The sequence below is a fragment of the Hydra viridissima genome, unplaced genomic scaffold (genome assembly GCF_058129835.1).
Source record: "Hydra viridissima isolate aposymbiotic clone 2 unplaced genomic scaffold, HvirCarnegie_v1 scaffold_13, whole genome shotgun sequence".
Lineage (NCBI taxonomy): Eukaryota > Metazoa > Cnidaria > Hydrozoa > Anthoathecata > Hydridae > Hydra > Hydra viridissima.
Genome location: NW_028324312.1, coordinates 11,264,948 through 11,289,441, shown reverse-complemented (window position 1 = coordinate 11,289,441; position 24,494 = coordinate 11,264,948). Strand labels below are relative to the sequence as shown.

General features: G+C 29.5%; 1 protein-coding gene across 1 annotated transcript; it reads left to right on the top strand.

Annotated features, from left to right (window-relative positions):
• The first annotated feature begins 6,065 nt into the window (after nucleotides 1-6,065).
• On the top strand, nucleotides 6,066-24,249 carry LOC149880505 (torsin-like protein). Its single transcript, XM_090069909.1, has 2 exons — nucleotides 6,066-6,232; nucleotides 23,212-24,249. The coding sequence occupies exons 1-2, from the start codon at nucleotides 6,115-6,117 to the stop codon at nucleotides 24,081-24,083; spliced, it is 990 nt and encodes a 329-aa protein (XP_089926035.1). The 5' UTR covers nucleotides 6,066-6,114; the 3' UTR covers nucleotides 24,084-24,249.
• Nucleotides 24,250-24,494: the final 245 nt, after the last annotated feature.

The following is a 24,494-nucleotide window of genomic DNA, read 5'->3' as shown; positions in this document are numbered from 1 at the left end:
TTGGACAAGTGTGTCTTTATCTGATTTATTTATTTTTATACTTTTTAATTTTAGTGTCACTCCAGCCATCATTTCATGATAACACTCAACTACTTTCTCACTCTCCAAAACGTCATTTTCAATTTCCTCTTGATATAAATTATTTAATATTTCCTCATCAATATTGTTTAATCTCTCATAACTCTCGCTTAAATTATTTTTTAAACCTATTAATTTTGTATAATTTATCTCCTCTCTCTAATTCCTCTCTTATTTCGCTCAACAAGTTTCCAAAACTTACTTGTAACGCTCTCCTTCTCGCTTCTTTCCTTCCTAACGCGGCTGCCATTTTTAAATAAATATGCACAACTACTCAGAATAAAATCGCATTTTCGTCACAATCAACTCCTTCAACAATTAAATTCTAATTCTATCAAATCTTCCCAAACAAAATCACAAATAACAAACTCCAATTACTTCAATTTTCAACAACTCAAACTTTACTTAAGGTGGCTACCCACTATTTAAAAAAAAATATTGATAGAATCGCTTTTTTACCTCACACTTAAGCATTTTAGTAGCATTGGAATCAAAACAGATAAAAAAAAATACAAATTTTTCATATGTTCAACATTACGTCATTAATTATGTGTATAATTAACTTAAAAACAGCAAGGATAACTAACTGCCAAATTTTTCAAATTAAGTCAAACTTTTCAAAAACATTGTTTATTCTATGAACTATGTGCTGAGTCAAAAAAAAAGTTATTTATTTTTTTTAATGCTCTGGAATTTGCAATTTAGTGTAATGCTTAAATTAAATACCAAAATAGCCCAAGTTACCCAAATTTTTATTTGAATAGGATACCATAGTGTAAATATTTTTAACTCAGCACATTCACCTAACTACATTTTATCTCTGTAAAAAATTTCAAAGAAAAATATTAAACCAAACTAAAGATATCTTTGTTAGAAGATAGAAAATTTTCAACTGTCGGTAAGGCCGTTGCTATGGAATTTTTTAAAATTTTAGAAGTTTGCCCCTTTTTAAAAAACAAAATTAGGGTAAGTTATAAAACTTTTATACCATTGTTGTACGTTATTTATTGTTTATAAAGGTTAAACCTTCCACAAATAAGAAAAAAAAAATTTCACTTTTTTTTTATTTTTTCAGATTTTAATAGTGGGTAGCCACCTTAACTCTTGATAAACTTCTTTCTTTAATCATTTAACTCGGTAACTTCATAGTTTTTCATCGGGCGCCATGTAAATTCTCGAGGATTAAAAAGCTGAACGTTTGGAGAGACAATATATTTTTTAACTAGTATAAATCCAAGAGAGTCTATGCTGCTCCAACAACAGAATATATAATAAAAAAGAGGTCTGTGGAGAGCACGCACCAATAAATTGACCAATAACAATAAAAACAATAATTAAGTTACAAATTCTACATTTAACAACACCCAAATACAATAATGAAATAATAAATATCACTTTCAACAAGCGTCTTAATAATTAATTTTTTATTGTCACTTTTAACAAGCATCATCATATTACCTTTCTAACATATTGTTAATATTTTCTTTTAATTTAATCCCACCATCTCTTGAAAGACGAGCAACCTGAAAGAAAAGCATTAGGATACTATTGATATTATGTTTTACTTTTCATTTTATTGCTTGTTTTACTGTAAATAGTATAAAAACAGATACTTTTATTATACAAATTGTTAATAATTTTAAATTGTACTAACATGACAGAGTTATGTTTTTTTTCACCCGAATTTTTAAACCCTAGTTTTTATGATTGTTGTGATGTTGATTTGATATGATTTGAGGGATGTATTGAATTATTTTTTTTATTAGAATGACTAAACTTAACAAAACAAAATTAATTACACGTAATTAAATTCTTATAAATTTTAATATGCATTCTAAAGTGTACCCTCTTATTTACAAAGTCATTGACACACTTAGATCCCTTAACAGTACCAAAGGGTTATTATTTTATCATTATCATTGTATTAGGGTGAGTGACCCTAATACAATAGTAATGATATTTATTAATAATAATGATCAATAACTACTGTAAGATGAATCAGAATGAAGAGATTCAACTTCATTGTTAATAATTCGTACATTGTCATTAAAATCATTTTACCGAGCATCATTAATTAGGTAATTGATTTCTTGATTCTGTGCTCACCAATTATTAATGTAAGACATCTAAAGAACAATGTTAAAAAGCTGTTGAAAAAGTCATAGATTGTAATATCAATCCATTTAAATGCATTTTTGAATATTCATGTTTGTCCCACTGTGTGCCGATCCAAAAAAATTAACATGGAAAAAAGAAAGTGGGAGAAGATTATGGAAACAACAGAGACAAGATATGTAAAGCATGATGAAACAGTTAATACATCTAACAAAAAGTATATTGGCGTATCCGAAGAAAAATGGAAATAAAGATGTGCAAACCACAAGCATTTATTCACAAAAAGCTCAAATACTCAACAACACTAAGTATTGTAGGAAATGAAAGAAAAATTCATCACGATCCATTTTGAAACAAATTCCCTCATTTAACTATTAGAAATAAGCATAACGTATTTTTTACCTGATGATTGCAATAAGCATGAACCTTAAAGTAGTAAAAATGTAGTTTTATTTTAAGTTTATCACATAAAATATATTACTCTGATTTTATTCATTGAGAACAAAATTGTTTTTATTATGGAAAATAAATCATTTTTTGTAAAGAAAGATTCTTTTAGCAATAGCGCTTGATTTTTTACATTTTATTTAATCATTCACCTGAAATTAAAAAGATACAATATCAAGAAAACGAAATATAGTTTTAAAAAATCTATAAGAAACAAAAAAGTTAAAAAGTATGTGGCTGAGGGTTTCCTGTAGTGATCATAAGAAATCTTTTAATGAATAGATTTTGAAAAGTTGATCTAAAAATATGTATTATATATCATGACACTGGGTCAGATAAAGTATTTTTACCTTAGTGGTGAAAAAAGCTATTAAGAAGTGCCAAATGAACCATCCTGAAATGACCTGTCATTTCTTTAATTTTATCATTTTACATAATTTCATTCACTTATGATGAGGAGAATGAGTCAAATTGCACATCAGTTTAAATATCCCAATACATATATCTCCTCCATCATGTTTTGTAATCGCTAATTGCTAGTTTGAAACTAAATGCTTTTCTGGAGATCGAAGGTCATTTGTAAATATATCTAATCCGAATGGCATGAACCTTGATTCTTTACTTATGAGATTTTTTTGCTTTCTGCTTCGGAATCCAATTTTTTTTTGTCGCTGAGAAAACTTTTCCTTTCTTCACAGAAGTTGATTGCTTCTTTTTTGTAAGTTCTCCTAATCACTGGCACAATGCAGTCTGTTTCATTAAGTCTTCACCGCATTCTTCCATAAAAAAGAACAGGTATTGATCCAGGATGGAGTGGGAAATCATCTCAATAGTTTTTTAAAAATATGCTCGTTTTTTGAAAAAATAAAGATTATACAAAAAAATTTATATTGAAAAGAAATGATATGCTGCTTTGAAAAATAAACTAAAATATTTCTGCTGTCATTGTTATTATTCGTTATTAATCTAAGGACGTCTATGGTCTACTGGGCACTTGTAAATTAGTTATCAACTAATTTCACGGAGAAGTTTACAGGATATAGATTCACCATAGATTGGACAACCGCTTTTTTATAAAACCTTATATAGTCCGAATCGGTAAAAAGCTGTAGCGAACGAGATGTAAGAGTAGGAAGCTCTGCAACTGCAAGATAATTCACAATTGGAGAACGTTTTATCATTTGGGAAAAGTGCATTTTTGCTAAAATTGAGTTTTGGTTACTTAAGGATTTTCTTAGTGTAACTTCTCTGTTCCGTCTTCCGCAATAACTTGACTTTATAGGTGGCTTTTAAAAAACAATTTCGTGCACTTTAACCCATAGAGTTAGAGTAGGTCGGAAAAGATGAAAAAAAATACGTCTTCTAAGTGTTGTAAAATTCTTTTTCATAAATCAGCGTGTGAAACCTGAAAAATGAGGAGACTCTGAAAAAACTGCAAAATATAAAGAAATTACCATCTCGATCGTGAATTCTATTAGGCAATATAAGGAATGCGTTTCACACTATGGGAGATGAAGGAGTGTTTTAACATATCTTCTTACTGAACTAAATGCTGTAAAGGTACGGAGAAACTGGAAACTTTATTCAAACCAAAATAATATAGATGTTTAATCACTTTCAAAAATTTAAAAGATTTTTTTACACAAAGTTCAATTTTGGATTGGATACCCGAGATAATATGGCTATTCATTTTGTAACACATAAAAAGTGTTGAAAAAGATAACTACGTAATTGCGTAATACGAATTACGCAAGTACGTTATGCGGAACGCATTATAAAAACGTTCATAAAAATAGGAATAAGAGACATTAAAAGATATTAGAATTTGTGTTGTTGACTTGATCTTATAATAGTATATGTAATCAAATATATAAAGAGTTATATGCTTAGGAGGATCACAACAAAAAGCTGGCAAGAAAACAAGTTAGCTTGAAATAAAAAGTAGAAGAATTTGCTCGAATTCATCCGCACAAATTAAGAGCAAAACCGCCTCTATTTTTTAAGAAAAAAGAAAATGTCAATTATGTTAAGCAACCTTCAGCGCTAATTGGCAACTGGTCTAACTTAGAAAAATAACTAACGGAGTTAACAGAGTGAGGAGCTAAAGTGTAATTAAACATAATTTTGTTTTCTGACTTTTGTATATCTTCATATAAAAATAATTCTGTTGCTTTGAGTTAGAAAAATTTATGGAAACCAATGTTACTTCAAAGCCCTAAACCAAATTTTCATTTCTTTATTTAGTTTTTAAGCGTATTGAAAAAGTGGTTCACAAAAAGAGAAAAAACTTTTTCTCCTTGAATGTTACAAAATATTTTCAAATCATGGAACAGTGCAAAAAATATGACCAAAAAATGGCTGAACAGATATAAAAAAGTTAGATTTTTTAACAGGGTTAAACTAATCAGTGGTGCTATTTTCGAACCTTAATGCTTTTTTTTTCAATAAGTTTTTATTTGAAATCAGCTTTTAGTGCTACAGGCAATTGTTTGTAAAAGTAGTTAACAAAAGGTGAAAAGATGCGATCACACCAACATTTTACTTATATCCTTAACTCATTTTTTAAATCTAATACTTGTGCATTTTAAATAAACGAATGTATAGAGTAAATCTAAATAAAACTAGGTTGATAGGCTTGGTAAATGGCTTTTTCTAAAGTGCTCTTTGTTTTTTAGCCATGTTCTTAACGATTGCAACTGTGTGTTTTCTTTCGGTCAACATAACCTCACCATTTAACTTTTGCCAATGAAATATAAAATAACGACTTTAATATCCCCTTAAACTTGCTATATTGACTTAACTTAATCCTCGTAAAACTATTACATTGCTATTTTATGACGAAATTCTTGCATTTCAGTTTGCTTTTTTTTTTTAAAGTAAAAATTTAAAACATTCAACGAACAAACTAAACAAATATCTTCTGTAAACCATTCTTTAGCTTTGATTAAGGCTCCACGGTGTTCTATGGGTTACAATATCAGAAGCTACGCAATTGAAAAATGCACTTCCTCTTTACTGAAGCATATTACTCCTTTCACTTTCTGTGCGTAATTCGATACTTTTAGCTGAAAAGTTATACTAAAGTCCATACTCGGTTAATAAACTGACTTTTCTTATTATAATTTGTGTATTTTACAGTATTACATTCTTTAATAAATAGAACAAAAAGATTTTTATTGACCTGTAAATATAATTGTTTCCTTCTTAGAATAAGTGTTTTACTAAGAAAATGTTCGCAATTGGATGCTACGTGTTTCCGGTTTCATTTTTAAAAATTGCGTGAATATGCGCTAAAGAAACTAAAAGATTTTTTTTTTAAAATAAATTTAACATTCGATAGCATTAACCTCACTTTTCTTAATCGTTTACAAAATGCATTATTTACAAAGTTTTATTTTAAGATCATTTTTGAAAATCATCTTAATGACTTCTCTCTTTAGGAATAAATTGTAGTAAATAGAAACTCAATTCAAGATGGTAGGAAAACTAAAGTTGATAACCTTATTAGTTTCTTTGAAGTTTGCGTATTCATTTGACCCAGTTACATTGACTGCATTTGGTTTATTTGGTGCTGGAGCTATTTACACAGGCGGTATGTAAATTTTTTTTTGTTGTTGGTTTGGTTATACTAAGTATTAGTAAAACAGCTATAAAGCTACAGAATTATCAATAGGTTCTAATGCTTATTATATAAAACTAAAGAACAAAACCTACGCATAAATTATGTAAGCTAGTTTGCTAGATCACCTTTATGTAAAAGTACAATATCTAACATGAAATAGTAGGCCTAGTGCAAATGCGCGATAGTTATTCTGACACTTACTATTTTGTGAAAAAGTGTAAAAACTTTTAGTGAGAATAGATACAGGCAATATAATTTTTATATTATTATAATGACAACAAGAGTAGTATCTTTTTAAATGGGATACTAGGCACATGATAATTAAGAGAACGTTTAGTTGGGCATCTTTACTTTAAGCAAATGTTACTCTTGTGAATATTTCTTTTTATATAAATTCTTATTAAGAAAATAGGGTTATTTATACTAAATCTGACATAATTGGCAATTATCCGCAACGAAAAATTAGATAATAATTACAAACTTGATACCATATATTAATTGCAGTAATAAAACTAGACCTCATCGTGTGGTTAAATAAATGTTTATGACATTACACTTAGTGCGTGAACTTGGCAAACCAGCGATATGTTCCATCCCTCTTCTTTCTTTTTTTTTTCTTTTTGAAAGAAATATTTACTAAACACAAAAAACACAACATATTTTATATGTAAAATCATTTGCTATCGCTACGTATTGTCATTTAAATACGCTAAAAAATGACAATATTTTTGTTTCTTCTTCATGTTTTGGCTTCACAGGTACAATTTCAAGAATGTTGGTTTTTCTCTAAATATATATCTTCTCCAGTCCCCCACGTAAGTCTGAAAAAATAATTGAGCAGGTTATGTTTTGGAATAGATCTTGAGGTAGATTAAGTTGTTTTTGTTTATAAAAGATAGTTTGCTCATTGATTTTCATCAAATGTCTTTTTTTAATCCAGGTAGCAATGCTTGACAACAATGTAGGAAGTTTGAAGTGTTCTTCTAATCTTAATTGAATCAGAGAAATTAATTGAATCAGAGAAAGTGCGGCCGTGGCGCAGTGGTTAGAGCGCTTGCATAATAAGCAAGGAGCTCCAGGTTCAATACGAGCTATGGACATATTTTCGTGTCACGGTAAGGAAGGAGGCGTGAACTTCCTAGTTAAATGCACTTCCGCGGTGTGCCCTGTGACAAGATCGTTGGATCTTCTTGGGGGCACCTAAAAAAAAAAAAAAAAAAAAAAAAGAAATAGTCTTTACTTATGATGCAGTATTTTTAAAAGATTTGGGTGTTTCTTTACTCTGGAACTATTTGTTTGTGAGAGTGATGGTTGAATGGATATCCTCTCTCATTATATAGGTACCTATTCTGCGTGACGATGCATATACATGTACTTGAACATCTTTTCAAGGGATAAAAACTGAAAGAGCGGGATAGTATATCTTTACTTTTGGATTGCGATAGTGTGTTAATGATTTCGATAGCCAAAGCTTTCATTAAACTTAGTTTGTATAAACTTTTATCACTTTTTTGCGGTCAGATTATAAATTAGCAAACTAGCCTATTTAATAGTTTTTTGAAATACAAAATAGGTTAGTTTGAATACATTTAAGCCAAGAATATATTTAAGAAACTGACTTGGTTAATGTGGGCTTATACTTTTAAATTTAAATTTTTTTTAACAGCCCGAATGATCCTAAAAATTATTTTATTTTGAATTAAGATGAAAGCTAGAGTAGAAAAAAATGGTCAAATGCTTTTTTATTAGTTTCGTTAAGACAACACTCTGGTTCCAGTTATATATCTCAAATCAAAGTCCTCAACGATAAAGCGTCATATGGTAAGTAGGCCTCCAAATATTTATAAGTCTGTACTGGAAATCTAGAAGCTCTTTCTTTCTTTCTCTCTCTCTCTCTCTCTCTCTCTCTCTCTCTCTATATATATATATATATATATATATATATATATATATATATAGCTATTTCAAGTTGTATTATTTTCAAATACAATATCTCTTGTTCGTATAAGAGTGCTCAATATTTTGTATAAATAGAGCAATATATATATATAAAACGAAGAAACAACAACTATGTATGGTACTTAAAGTTTCATGCCTAGCGGCAATCATCAGCCATGAAATACAAATCAAAAATCTATAAAAACCGTTACAAATTGCAAAAATTACTGTATCGTGTGCTCTGACGTCATATTAGGAAAAAGAGGAGGAAAAGAAAGAAAGAAAGAAAGAAAGAAAGAAAGAAAGAAAGAAAGAAAGAAAGAAAGGAATAAAGAAGTAAAGAAATGAAAGAAAGCAATAGAGAAATAAAGAAAAGAAAAGAAAGAAAAGAAAAAAAGGAAAGAAAAGAAAAGAAAAGAAAAGAAAAGAAAAGAAAAGAAAAGGAAAGAAAGGAAAGAAAGAAAAGAAAGAAAAGAACGAAAAGAAAGAAAGAAAAGAAAGGAAAGAAAGAAAGAAAGAAAGAAAGAAAGAAAAGAAAAGTCTTTTCTTTTCTTTCTTTTTTTCTTTCTTTTTTTCTTTCTTTCCCTTCTTTTCTTTCTTTCTTTTCTTTCTTTTCTTTCTTTTCTTTCTTTTCTTTCTTTCCTTTCTTTCCTTTTCTTTTCTTTTCTTTTCTTTTCTTTCCTTTTTTTCTTTTCTTTCTTTTCTTTTCTTTATTTCTCTATTGCTTTCTTTCATTTCTTTACTTCTTTATTCCTTTCTTTCTTTCTTTCTTTCTTTCTTTCTTTTTTCTTTCTTTCTTTCTTTCTTTCTTTTCCTCCTCTTTTTCCTAATATGACGTCAGAGCACACGATACAGTAATTTTTGCAATTTGTAACGGTTTTTATAGATTTTTGATTTGTATTTCATGGCTGATGATTGCCGCTAGGCATGAAACTTTAAGTACCATACATAGTTGTTGTTTCTTCGTTTTATATATATATATTGCTCTATTTATACAAAATATTGAGCACTCTTATACGAACAAGAGATATTGTATTTGAAAATAATACAACTTGAAATAGCAATATTCGCTCCTTCTGTTGAGCACTCTACTCAAGTCGTCAAATCAATGGAGAAAATAAACTTTAGATACTCAATCAAAAATATTCCAATACCATCTGAAAAAAATTACAGATTACAATTGCTAAAGAAAACAGAACTGATGATAAAAAGAATGAGATGGAAAGCAATTTTTTACAACAACAAAAACTTAAAGAACAAAGAAAACAATAGGTCTGAAACTTTCGGAATTAACACCGAGAAGTGCCCACAACAAGTTAAAGAAATGACACCTTTTGAAAACGATTTATTAGATCTAGTCAAAAACATCAAGTTCCGTAAAATAAGATCCAACTTCCAAACAAAGCTAAATGATGACATAATGAACTTACGAAAATCAAACAAAACACTAACCCACGCTGACAAAACATCAAACATGTATATGTTGTCTAAAGACGAATATAATAATTTACTCACAAGTGCTATAACGTCTTCATACTAAAAAGCCGATCCAATAATAAAAGACCAAGTAAATATAGAAACCAAAAGAATTTTAAGAAACCACGAAGTTTTTAACAAAATTGAAATAAATGGAACATCTAACTGTTTTTTAACCCTGAATGACCACAAAGAGAACTTTATAAACAACCCTACAGTCAGACTACTAAACCCTGCTAAAAATGAAATTGGAAGAATCAGTAAAAATATACTATCAAAAATAAACCATGATATCAAACGTATACTTGGTCTCAATCAATGGATATGTACGCAAAATGTCACTGATTGGTTTAAGATAATCACTGATAAACACCTGTATAAGTTTCTTATCTTTGACATAAATGACTTCTACCCTTCAATCAATGAAAATCTTTTAAACAACGCAATTAGCTTTGCTGGGAAGCACGTAACAATTAATAATGATCAAAAAATGATTATCAAACATGCAAGAAAATCGATACTCTTTAATAACAATCAAGTTTGGGTTAAAAAGAAAAGCGGTTTGTTTGATGTTACCATGGGTGCTTTTGACGGTGCCGAGGTTTGTGAACTTGTTGGCATTTTCCTACTTTTCCAACTATCGCAACATTACAACAAAGCTGATTTTGGACTATATCGAGACGATGGTTTAGCTATATTTAAAAACACCAGCGGCACGCAAATGGAAAGAATAAAAAAGCACTTTGTTCAAATCTTCAAAGACAATGGCTTACTTATTTCCATCCAATGTAATTTGAAAATTGTCAATTATCTTGATGTCACTTTAAACCTCAATGACTGCTCTTTCCGGCCTTATAGTAAACCTGAAAATGTTTTAAGCTATATTCATGCTGAATCCAACCATCCTCCTAACATTTTAAAGCAGATCCCGCATTCCATCGAACTACGATTGTCTGCCAATTCATCTAGCGAACAAATCTTCAGAAATTCTTCTTACATGTATGAGGAAGCCTTAGAAAAATCAGGTTACAACCAAAAGCTTATATACATCCCCAATTTACAACCTGTTAATAACAAAAGTCGTAAGCGAAGAATTATCTGGTTCAATCCTCCTTACAGCAATAATGTTTGCACAAATATAGGAAAGCGGTTTTTAAACCTGGTCGACAAACATTTCCCAGTTACCCACAAACTCCATAAGATTTTCAATAGAAATTACATTAAAGTGAGCTACAGCTGCATGCCGAACATAAAAGACATCATAAATTCCCACAACCAAAGCATTCTACAAAAAAACCAGCAGCAAAAAAACCAGCAGCAAAAAAACCCCAACATTACAGAAAAAACCTGTAATTGCATCAATAAAACTAAGTGTCCTTTACATCAAAATTGTCTTGCAAAAAACATAGTCTACCAAGCCACCATCTCTTCCAGCAACCCAGTAATGAAAGATAAAATATATTACGGCATCAGCGAAACACCTTTCAAACTAAGGTATGCGAACCACCAAAAATCCTTTAACATTGAAAAATATAAGAACGACACAGAACTATCGAAAGAAATATGGAAAATGAAAGAAGAAAATTTCACACCTATCGTTAAGTGGAAGATAATCAAACATTGCAAATCGTACAACCCGGCCACAAAATGTTGCATGCTATGCCTGCATGAGAAGTACATGATTATTATGTTTAATGAAGGTACCTTATTGAATAAGAAGAACGAGTTGGTTTCAAAATGCAGGCATAGAAATAAATTTCTTCTTTCGAAATTTGATACTGGTGACTAGGCCTATATTATTTCTTTCTTTTCTTTTCTTTCTTTTCGTTCTTTTCTTTCTTTTCTTTCTTTTCTTTCTTTCCTTTCTTTCCTTTTCTTTTCTTTTCTTTTCTTTTCTTTTCTTTTCTTTCCTTTTTTTCTTTTCTTTCTTTTCTTTTCTTTATTTCTCTATTGCTTTCTTTCATTTCTTTACTTCTTTATTCCTTTCTTTCTTTCTTTCTTTCTTTCTTTCTTTCTTTCTTTCTTTCTTTCTTTCTTTTCCTCCTCTTTTTCCTAATATGACGTCAGAGCACACGATACAGTAATTTTTGCAATTTGTAACGGTTTTTATAGATTTTTGATTTGTATTTCATGGCTGATGATAGCCGCTAGGCATGAAACTTTAAGTACCATACATAGTTGTTGTTTCTTCGTTTTATATATATATATATATATATATATATATATATATATATATATATATATATATATATATATATATATATATATATATATATAATTGAACAACAATCACTTTGACAATACTTTTCTGATTTAAAAATTACAGTTACGATGAAAACAAAAGTATTCAGAAAACAGCTCATCCATATGGCTGTTAAAAATAGAGTTGCACTTTCTTTATTTTCCTAGCCAGCTTTTGTTTAGTGCTTTTAGAAAAACAACCCACTCATAACTTCCCTCTGGTATGTAAATCACTTATAATGTTGCTCAAGCATTTCGTGAATACTTGTAGTAATTATTTTGAGTCTCAGTTTGGAAATGAGTGGAAAGTTTCCTAGCTAACACCTGCATATTTGTATAATCAATTTTTGTCGACCAATTTCGAAGGATTAAGTTTAATTCTGAATTGTCTCTTCTTATAATATAAATCTTTTTGCATACTTTCTTTAGATTTATTATTAAACAAACCGTCATTCAGCTATTCCCATTTCTTGTTTACAATTTAAATTATAACTTACAAAAACATGATTCTAGAAAGTAAATAGCATCAAATATACCACATCAATCCTCTCCGTTTATTACTTTACTATTTTGATCAATGACGACAACTTTATTTAGCTTCTTCTAAGCCATTTTTTATAACTTAGAAACTCAGCAATTGGCATAACATAAAAAATTTAAAAAATCCTTAGATCTTTATTTTTTATTTTACTTTTTCGCTTTTTAGCTTTTTAGTGGGATTTCTAACATTTTAATATTAATTAAAATGTTAGATATCGTATAAAGTGTTATTAAAGTATGATTAATGAACTAAAATGTAATAGCTGTTAAAGTTCACAAAAATTAAAGATCTTAAAACTATTGCTAAAGAAAAATTTTACATATTTTATATATAAAATATATTTGCGCCAGAAATTGAATTAAAGAAATAAATATGTATGGAAAAGAATAAGCAATGGAATATATTAATGTAAAAGCTTTCTATTTCTGAAATGGAAAAGAAAAGAATTCAAGATATATTCAAGTCTGGAAAAGTTGTGACTTACTTATATTCATTTGTGTCCTGAAGAATTCATTGATAAAGAAACGGAGTTTTTTTATGCTATTACATAGCGTCAATGGCGTAGTATTATAATATTTTTGGTGCAGAATTCTTTACAAAATTCATTAAGATGAAGAAATGACAGGTGAACAAAAATGCGATTAAATTGATGGTAGTGGAGGATATGGAGATGCTTCTATTACTGTGGATAAAGAACAATTGGAACAATTTACTTATTGGTTAAATAGTTTATATATTTACATATAATCCAATTATATAATTATCCAATTATATGTAAATATAATTATATTTACATATTACTGGATAATTATACATACATCGGTATGTATAATTATCCAATAAATTGAATTAGGTAACAATTAGTTATAAAATAACAAAAGATGTATTATATGCAAAACTCAAATTTAGCTGTTTATACTGCAATTGATGTTTACTATTTTAATATTGAATATAGATATAATTTAAACAAACTTGTAACTGGTATAATTTTGGTGGTAATGATGATGAGTTAAATTAGATTTTTATGATATGGTTTTTAGTAGCGAAAGAATGCTTACAAGATATATATTAATATTCAAATGAAGTATTTAATAGGTATTGCTATGTGCTTAAATGATTTAAAAGAGTATTTAGTATCGGAATGCATAGATTTAAGTAATGAAAAACCAGCAGAGGTTTATGATGGTTTAAGATGTCATATTGACTACAAAAGACACATCCTATGAATACGACCCGTTAATCTTCAAAATATGTTCTAAAGAAACCCTTCGGTGGGATTACTGTTCCCCGAAATCGTATATAGCCCTAACCTTATGACCCGAGTAGATCCTTTCGGTTGTTGAAAGAATATACTTTGTAGTTTACAAAAATGTATGCCTTGAAATCAGGCATTAAGGTATGCCAGAGAAGTTTACATTTAAAATTTAACCAAAAGTAAGGTTTTTTTATAGCCTAAATGACAACTCAGTTTTGCATTTTTTCGACATATTTATTGTTTCATTTTCTTTTAAGTATATCAAAGACATTGTTTACTAACTTTTTAACAAAGATATTTTAACATCTTGTTTAACAGGTATTTGATAAATATTAATTTAAGACAAAATTTATTTTTAGTTTAAAAGGATTAGAAACATCACATTTTTAAGAGACTAGTAGCAATAATTTTTCTGTTAAAGCTCTTTATTTAATGATAAAAATCCTTATAAATAATTGGCTTTTGACCAAAGTAAGTGGATGCTTTAAATTTGCTCCACTTACTTTGGTCATAAGCCAATTACTTACTTTAGGATTTTTATCATTAAAAAAAATAATTTTATCTTTAAATTATCATGAAAATATTTTGAAAACACGGTTCACCGTGTTTTCAAAATATTTTGCTACTTTGATTTCTTTTCTGGCAGTGACGTTTATTGTTTTTTGATTGATCCAATAGTTCTTGGGGACCCTGTTTGATGCAGATCTCTAGAACTGATGTTGCACCAACAACATAATTGTAGCTCATCTGTATGCACAAGATCTATCAAAATTTTGAGTGTGGCATAAGTTTCAGGCAAGTCCTTGCAAATTGAAACAAGCAAATGTTGACTAACACCGGAAACTTTAGCACTATCTTGGTGCTAATTTTTGAGAATAATGATGTTTCTAATTTAGAAAAGTCTGAGTTATGATCCCTAAGCTCACCTTTAAATCCTCCTTCGGATAACTTTTGCAATTTTTCAAGAAAATTTGTTTCAAATAGTTTTTTGCCACTAAAGTTATTTAATGTGGATGCCAACTTAAAGTTTTTGTTATTGACTCGAATTTGTACCATATATTCTGCTGTAATGCTTGAACTTGCTCTGCTACTTTAAAGTGATATCTGATGCTTGGTAATAAATTACATTTCTACCAAATTGGACTAGAAAATAATTGATATAATAAGCTTGACGGAGATAAATTGTTCCTTTGGAGAAGCTGGAACTGTACAGAGAACATGTTAGGCTATAGTTTATAGTTTTAGCAGCCACCTAGTTTTCTAATATTTACTCATATAGATTCCTGCCCTTCCTGACACTAGACACACAGCTTAAACAATTTTTCTCTACCTTAGGCAGTTGTTTTTTTATTATCTGAACTGCTTGTTGCGGTCATTGGATGAATTGTTTTTCCTTCAACTCTTGCAACGCCGCATATTAAACATTCACAAATTGTAGTTGCCCGTGTTACTTTGGATAGTTTTATAGACTCAAAATCAAAAAGCTCTGAAAATGGAGCAGAATGCCCATCACTTAGCATTCTAATGGTTAATCTACAACTTTCACAAACACTTTTAGGACACGTGCATCTTCAAAATCAATATTCTTTTTCAAAACTTGCGATTCTTTTTGTTTAACAATTTCAGTTAATTCAGGTAGAGACTTTTGAAAACATATAAAGCAGACAACTTTTCGGTTATCTTCATTGTTTCCTGTTTGAGGCATTTTGAAAACATTCAAAAAATTTTACCAATTTAAATGTTAGATATGATATGTTAAATACTAAAAGAGTATATGAAAAATATTCTTGTTCAAACATCTGAATATCATTTTTACATCCAAGAGATAAATATATTTACAAACTTAAAAGTAAGAAAAGAAGTTTTACAGAAACTTTGAAAAGTTAAATATTGAAGGTCAAAATTCTAATCTAAATATCCGAGTTCAACAAATAATTAACGAATCTAAAGCAGAAAGAAAAAAGTTATTAAAAATTAATAATAAAAAGGAAAAAAATATTTCAAGGAAGATTTTACATTTATTATATATGTTGCATTAAAGTTATCACCATTTTCATTGGAGATTAAAACGAGAGAAAACAATACACAAAGCCTGGTGGAACAACTACGGATATATATATATTTTTTTATGCATATGGATACACCATATAATCATGATCTAGAGGAATGTTGATGACTTATTTAAAATATTTTTCAATAAGTAGAGTGACTTTAGAAAGTGAGACTTTACTTGAAAGTGTTAATGATATTGATATCACCATTCAGAACCACTCTGATATGGACCTAATAACTGAAAAGGGTGAAGTTATTTGTATGCTGTATTATTTAAAGCACCTTGAAAGAGCAATGGCTCAGAACGCTAATGTAAAAAATTTTTCTTTCGTTTAAGTAAAATGAAATAATTAACAAAAGTTGATCCAACACTTCGAACTGCTAAAAGTGCTTTGGACAAGGCTATATTGGAACTAACAAAAAAATAAACAATGATTGTGCTCTTGAATCTGGTTAGAGATTGCCAAGGATTAATAAAATTAAACGTTTGGTAGAATATGAGCTAGCCATCAGAGAAAAGTTGACTAAAAAACAACAGAGAACTTCAAATAGAATTAGTAATACTGATTCAACATTTACTACTATATTTTTAGGATTAGGTGTTGATAGTGCTAGTCTATTATCCAATATTGTTGTAGACCCAGTATTAGCAGCTATTGAAGCAGCAGCTTTTGATTTGGGATTTCAGTGCATTGTAGGTGAATTAATTAGTAAAAATGTAATAAGAAAGCTGAAAAGCATGTAAAGCTAAAAACATAATCAGAAACAAAAATGAGTAATATTTGCGATGTTCCTTCAAAAGCTCAATGTCATAATTTTGTTTCACAAGACGATTTTTCTATAGTGCTAAGTAAAATGAGATAGTATAAACAGATGAGGAAAGAAATAATGTAGAGTAAACCAAGAATGATGGTTGAAGATGAAAAAGCATCACTCATCTGTAAAGGGAGAGAAGATATTAATGAAAAGAAAAGAGTCTTGAATGGAGTTTAGAAAAAAGAATTGCAAACTTTCTGTTTTTCATTTGAACTTTGTTTTTCATTCAACATAACTTGTGTTTTAATTAAGTTTTGTAAAAAGAATGTCTTTACTACAGATTACATAAGAGATCATTTGGTCTTTGAATATCTCAAAGTGAAGAGAGACCAGTTGAGTTTTATGAAAAGTATTTTTATTTTAATATTGACCATATGGAATTCCATCGCAATTATTGTAATTATATCGATACATCTTCAATAGTAATGAGTGAATCCTGATACGAAGTTACTCGAAGTTACAGAGACAAACCATGGATATCAGAACAAAAAATGGAGGAGATGAAAGATATAGAAGTATGCGTAAATAATTATATAAAATTGGAAAGCTTTGGAGAAAACTATATTGTATGATGACAAGGTTTATGCAAAAGCTAATCAGAAATGTTATTTGGTTCTACCAGCCTTCAAAGCCTACATATCAACGATAAATAACAAAAATATTTCCTTAGATTTGGGTTATTTAATGGGTTTACAAAAAGATGAAATATTTTTATATACAATAAAATACGGACATTTCAAGTTTTACTGAAACTCCTCAAAAAGACGAAAGTATAGACTCATTAAATGTCAACCTCTGAACTAGAAAAAGGCACAAAACAAAGTAGCCCTAATGATAAACATATGAATATTAAGTTACAAGATACTCATCCAAGTGAGAGTTATCTCATATTTGAAGGTACGTTAACTAATGCTAATAACGATGATTATGCTATTGCTGATAATACCAGTTTTACTAATAGCGGTTTGATGTATTTTTTCAGGATTGTTAAGTATGAACTAGAAGTCAATAGATTGAATATATAAACCAACCTCCTCAATGTACAACTATATTTAGTTTGCTAAAACATACTAGTTTCATGGATTCAATCATCTATAGCATAAAGATACATCAACAGCATTATCAATTGCAGTCAAAACAGGTTTTGCAATGAGACTAGTCTAACATACTCAAAGTCTTTTTCAAAAGGTACATTTAATTTGAAAGTACCTTTTGAATTTCTATGTGAAGGTTATTTTAAAGCTGTGCATTGTGTTAAACATACCCTTACACTCAAAAGAAAGTCTGATGAAGATGCTGTTGTGAAAGATAATCTAGCAGCTGCTGGATATCTAACACTACATAGAATTTATTGTTGAATGGCAGAAGTAGCAGTTGTATTAGAAGAAAATTATAAACTTTAAAAAGCAAGAGTAGAAAGTGACCTTACCTGTAGCTTATAGAATGAGACTATAATAAGTTGGATGTACCTGCATCATTTAACTTTATTTGGACACTCTCTGTAAAGTTATCACCAGAACCAAGATTTATTTAAACTTGATTCCAAACAAATAAAGATAATGATCAACTTTAGAACCACAACGTCTTTGATAAAATGAACTCCATCAATATTTATGTCACATTGAATTCAACGAGATATCCTGGCGCTATGACATAAACTTTGTACAAAAGTTGGGGGTTTTTGTCATGACTCTGTTTCATTCAGAACCAAGTTTTAAAATATTGATGACCTCATATCAAATCCAAATATACCGTTAATGGATTTTGAAACGGATTTTTCAATTTTCGGGCAGATCATCAATGTCAATTGGTAAATTTGTTTCTAAATTTGAATGAAAAAGAATTTCGGTTTAAAGTTTGACAAAATACTTTTTTTATTCACTATACGTGTATAAGCTAGCTTAACCTCTGTATTTTTCTTCTTTTTAAAAAAAAGTTAAAAAAAAGTAATTTTGATGAATTCTAAAAAAAATTCAGGATCATATTTTTTATCATTTCTCTAACCAAGTCAAATGTAAAAACATTTGTAAAATTCTTCAAAGCAGATTCTGCTTTTACAATTAAATGTAAATTTGAAAGAATTTGTTTGTTTAGATCCTTTATAACAACATTTCAAATAAATGTCTGACTAAAAAGTTCATTAATATTTTTATTTTGAAAAACTATATAAAACAACGTTCTTAGCCTTTTCTTCAAAATCTTTAAGCGGTGATTTTTTTGATAAAGTTGATTCACCTGTACGACTTTTACCCTTTCTTAGATTTTTAATTTTGTTAATCTCTATTGAGTAACTCGTGAAAACGAGCGATCTCTCAATTCGAAAGGGCGCTGCAGCTCTGGGCATGAAACAGACCAGGTATTACAATGCCCTTAAAGAATCTGACCTTTGACCCTTCAGACCAAGCAAAGTGCAAGAGCTTACTGAAGACAACTTTGATAGACGAGTACAGTTTTCTGAAACACTATTAAACAATTTTTCGAAAAACCCAGTATGATTAACAAGATTTTGTGGTCGGGTGAGAGTCAGTTTATTTTGAATGGAGTTATAAATCGTTGCAATAGGTGCTATTTGGCCTACTCTAACTTTCATGAAATATTCCAGGTCGGCACATCTAAAGAAGGACTTATGCTGTGGTGTGAAATGAATTCAGGTGGAGTTATTGGATCATATTTCTTCGATGGTTCTGTCACTGGCGAGTCCTATCTGGAAATTTTTAAGACAAATCTATGGCCTAAAGTTAAACAGCGTCGTCTCTACTTTCAACTAGATGGAGCGCCATCCCACTACTCAATTGTAGTGAGAAAGTGGCTCGATCAAAAGTTCCCTGGTCTTTGGATTAGCAGAAGAGGCCCTATCGAGTGGACTGCTCGTTTTCCTGACCTAACTCCCTCAAAATTTTTCCTCTGGGGCTACTTAAAGGATATAGTATATAGGGACAAACCCTCTACACTTGTTGAGCTACCCAGCCGAGTCGAGCAAGCCTGTGCGGAGCTACAGTCATCGATGTGCGAGAAGGTATGCAGAAGTGTATCTGATTGATTGAAACTCTGCATAACGGCAGAAGGAGCTCATTTCAAAAATTTTCTCTAATTATATATACTATCGATAATTCTACTTTAAATTAAAATAAAATTTCTTTATTTAACTCTGTAGATGGTTAAACATCAAATGTTACTTTTTCCTTCTTCTCAAATATATCACCTAGATATAAAACTATTGAAACATCATCATACCCTTCTTCAGTGGGCTATGTCGAAAATGGTTTTATGATGGTGATTTATTACCACAGGCGAAATCATGTGATGGTTGTTTAAAATCAACGAACGTTTGAGCACAAATTTTTGGATTGTGCTCAAGTTCATCAATATATACCACAGGACACAAAATTCAAAAAAGTAACAAAAATTAAAAATCAATAATCAGACTTTAAAAAAACTTTTATTTGGTGATTACTTAAGTTTATCTCAAATCCTCACGATTAAGGAACATTATTTGAAAATTTAGCCCATAACTTTTTAAACCATGAGATATTAAGTTTTAAAACAGCAAAAATAAAAGAAAAAATCTAAAAGCTATAAAAACACAAAACCAAGTTTAAAAAAGCAGTAAAACAATTTTAAAATAAATTTATCAATGTAAAAGCTATCAGAAACATTCACTTTTTTTTTGTCTATCTAATTGGCCATGACGACTCTTTTCTAGGATCCTAATTGTTACGTAATTTTTTTAACCTTTATTCTTAGTTTTATTTACAAAACAGTAATACTTCAGTTTTGTAGTAAGATATGTTGCTTTTTCTATACACCCATTTATTAGTAACTGCATCTTTACATTGTTAACAACATTCGCTCCATCATTAAAGTAATTTAGTGTAGAACTGATATTATTCTCGAATACACCTTTTATATTTGAAAGCATTTCTCCGACAACAAGACCATACTACAATATTAAAGCCGTCTTTGGTATTTCGGGTCTCTCCATGAAAGCATTTAGAAAATAAATCATCTCCTCTAAGTTCTACTAATGTAGGTAATAATGCTTGAAATGTTCATGATGGTATATTGTTTGTGCTTTAAACTAAATCTCTTTTATATTTACACCATCTAAAAGATTCAGGTAGACAAAACCGATGTTGAACTTCTTTACTTTCTTATGTGCAGATAAGTGGTTGTGAACACGTGTATTCAAATAAACTTTTGCATCAAATATCTAGTCCTATAGTTGTTTTAACTTATTTTCATACTAACGCTTTAGCTTGTACGCCACCATTACAACTCTGGAGTCGGGAGTTGGTTGCTAAAAATCAGTTCATGAATCGAATTCAATATTCCAACTCCCCATCATTGGTTTCGTATTGTATAAAGTTTTATTTGTAGAGTTCTTTTAGATTTATGAACAATCGCAATAATTTATTCATTTTTCTATGACAACCATATACAACCACAAATGATCAGTAAACACTTTAGGTGTTACAACGCGGCCTATTTTTATCTTAGCAACACCAAGGTTTTGGTTAGCGTAATCTTCATTTTGGACAACTTGGTTACGGTTTGTAGCTAAAGAATTTAGCATTTATTTACTTACATGTACAAAATGGTGGGGATTTCTACATAATTCGCAATTCAGGCCTTATAACAGGAATGGCAATATAATTTGGAGAGATCCACAGATGTAGCAACTTTTTTATCCTTGCTGCAAATGGATTTGCTTGAATTATTTTTCTAGAGTGTTGACGGGGATTTCAAATGTTTTATGGTCAATAGTGTCTCTTATTAGTCCCCTATTTTTAGTATTATAATGGAGAGTTTTTTTGCAGATGAAACTTTGTTGCTCCTAACTATCATAATTTTCAGAGCTGTAAATATTAGGGTAAATTGTTTTATGTTCAAATTTGGAATAATCAGCTTTGTTAAAAGGGAAGATTAACTAGCTGAAAGTTTAGGCCATTTTCATGCTATTACCAGAAAAAGGTAAAAATTAGGAATGTTGTCCATTGATATATTGTAATTAAGCTGATAGTTTTTAGACAGAATTTTTATTTTAGCCTGGATGGTTAGAGTTTAGATAGGTGCTTTGAAAGAACGATCTTTTATCTGTTTATTCAGTTCATTAGTTGAGATCATGCTTTGTTTTTGTGTTCTTTTTGCTTATTGAAGTAATAAAGATTCCAACTTGCCTTCAATCTTACTTTTTTACTAATGTTCGAAGTTTCATATTATAAAATACTCCTAAGGCAGCAAAAGAAGAACAGATTAGCCTAGTTTTGAGGCCTTGCAGTTTCTTGAACTATGAAAAGGTATTCTGTAACATTAAATGCGAATAAAAAAATAGGAGTAAAGTCATTTCATTTTTACACTGTTTTTTTTTACCGTAATACGAAGTATATATTTGTTATATACTTAAGACATTCTGAAATTTCAATTAAAATCACAGTTAACCATTTTAAATTAAACTACGAAAAAACTAAATGAAACCAAACAGAATATGAAATCCTAAAACTAGCCAAGCTGAGGTTTGAACCAAGCCAAACTACTTACCAAATAAAGTGGTGAATATTTTACAATTAACTAACTTGTTTTCAAATCTTACAAAAGTTGCCTAAACACTTAACTAATGGTTTATATTTTATCAGGTAGAAAAACATGTAATGCTGATAAGTTAAACTCCGCAAATAGTGAATGTAGCTGTAACTGTTTTCATAATTATTAGCACATTGTGAGGGCGGTAATTTTACATATTAATTATCTCTTTTATTCATTTACTTTGTAATGTACAAGTTATACTCTCTAACTGTACTTGTATTGTTGATACTGTTTATTAAATAACTCCTCTTTAGTTCTTCCAGGTTTAAACAAATATCTTTCTTCTTTTTTTTTTTTCTTTTTAAAAATGGCGCAACTTCTGCTTACCTTTCTTCAATCAATTTTCTTTCTGAGTTCTATTTATTTCTTTTCTTCTTCTGTTTTATTAACACATTCAAATTTTTTAATGATAAAACTTTCTCTAAAAAATCTTTTTAAAAATCTTCCTTAAAAATTCAGACTTCTTCTTTTTTTAGACAAAAAGAGGACCTTTCCCTCTTTCTTTTGTTTATTCAATAAGGAGTTCTTCTTATTCTTTTTTTTTTTATTTAGAAGTCCTTCGTAACTTCATTTTTGAACTTATATAGTTCGTCATTATTATTTGTTTCGTTGCTATATCTTCTTATAATTTATTTACTTGATAGGTAAATAAGTCTCTGCGTGTATGTCTTTTCTTAATCGCTGTTTTTAACTTTTTTTTTCTTCATTACGTTATCGTTTACATATCGTTTATATATTCTTTATAACGGGGTGAATAAGTCTCTGAATATACATCTCTTCGCTGTTTTTAACTTTTCTCCCTCCTCACAATATCTAGCAATAATCAACTAACTTCGAGTTCATCAAGTTCTAACTAACATAACACTCCTTTACATTAATTGAAAAAAAACAACGTTTTTGTTGAATATAGCAGAAATCATTACCAAACTCTGTAGAAATCAGTTTTGTTTATTATGAAAATATAAATTACAAACTTTCTTCAAACTAGTTATGAGTAGAAGCGAGATAAAATAAAATAATCATGAAGTCTAAAAATTTTTTCCATAGCTAAAGTCTACTGCCGTTTTAATGAATGTTGCGATGAAAATTGGTTGATGTACAATATCACAGGCTTAAACACTAGTTTGAAAAACGAACTATATGGGCAGCATTTAGCTCAAGAGATTGTTGCTGAAACTGTGAAAAATCACTTTGAACAAGTAAATTCAAAAAAGCCATTAGTAATGCTTTTTTATGGATATACAGGTAGCGGTAAAAGCTTTTTATCTGACATTATTGCGAAATGTTTGTTCAAAAAAGGGCTTGAAAGTAAATTTATTATCAAGAAAATTGCAACACATGATTATAAATATCCTGATAAGTTGCAAGCATACCAAGCAGATTTAAAAAAACTGATTGAATCATCTACAAAGAAATGCGAACGCTCATTATTCATATTTGATGAAGTAGATAAAATGCAGAAGGGTCTTGTAGATGTTTTAAAGCCCTACTTAGATTCTTCTATCAATGGTGCAAGTTATCGCAATAGTATTTTCATTCTTTTGAGTAACAATGGTGGTAATCTAATAAACAATTTTGTTTCAAACCATAGAGCTAAGGGTAAACGCAGAGAAGATATTAAAAGGGATGAGGTAAATCAACTTTTATCCAAAGATGCAATTAACAGGCCAGACGGTTTAAAAAATGCCGAGTTTTGCTTATCAGGATTAATTGACTTGTATGTGCCTTTTCTGCCACTGGAACGTAAACATATAAAGCTATGTGCAGCAGCAGAACTTAGAAGACGTGGTAAGTTTTATAATGACGAAATTCTTGAAAAGGTTGCTGATGAACTGCAATATATTCCAGAAAAAGAAAGGCTTTTTTCTGCTGATGGCTGCAAAAGAGTTGTAAAAAAAGTAGACTTATTTTTATCTTAAAGTATATAGTCAGCTTTTGTCTGTTATCGATTTTGTATTTGAGTTTTAAATTAGCGAGTTAATTTAATATTAATCAATATTTTTTCAAATTAAATCGTGTTTTATTCTGGAACTATTCTTCATGCTGTAAAATAATCATTTATTAGCTGTTATTGGAAATATGTTATTATTTGTTTTTACTTTTTAACCTTACAAACAGGTTAAGTTGAAGCAAAATAACTGCGAGATTGCGTTAGAGCGTCATTTGAACGTAAATGATGAGGCCAGCATAAATTCGCTTAGTAGCCGGTACCTAACTTTGGCGTAAAACAATTTTAGGATTACCGTTTCTGTTACGGTGTAAAATAATTTTTCGCTTCGTAGCTGAAAATACTCGCTGCAGTTATTTTTTTAAGTAAAACACGTTTTTAT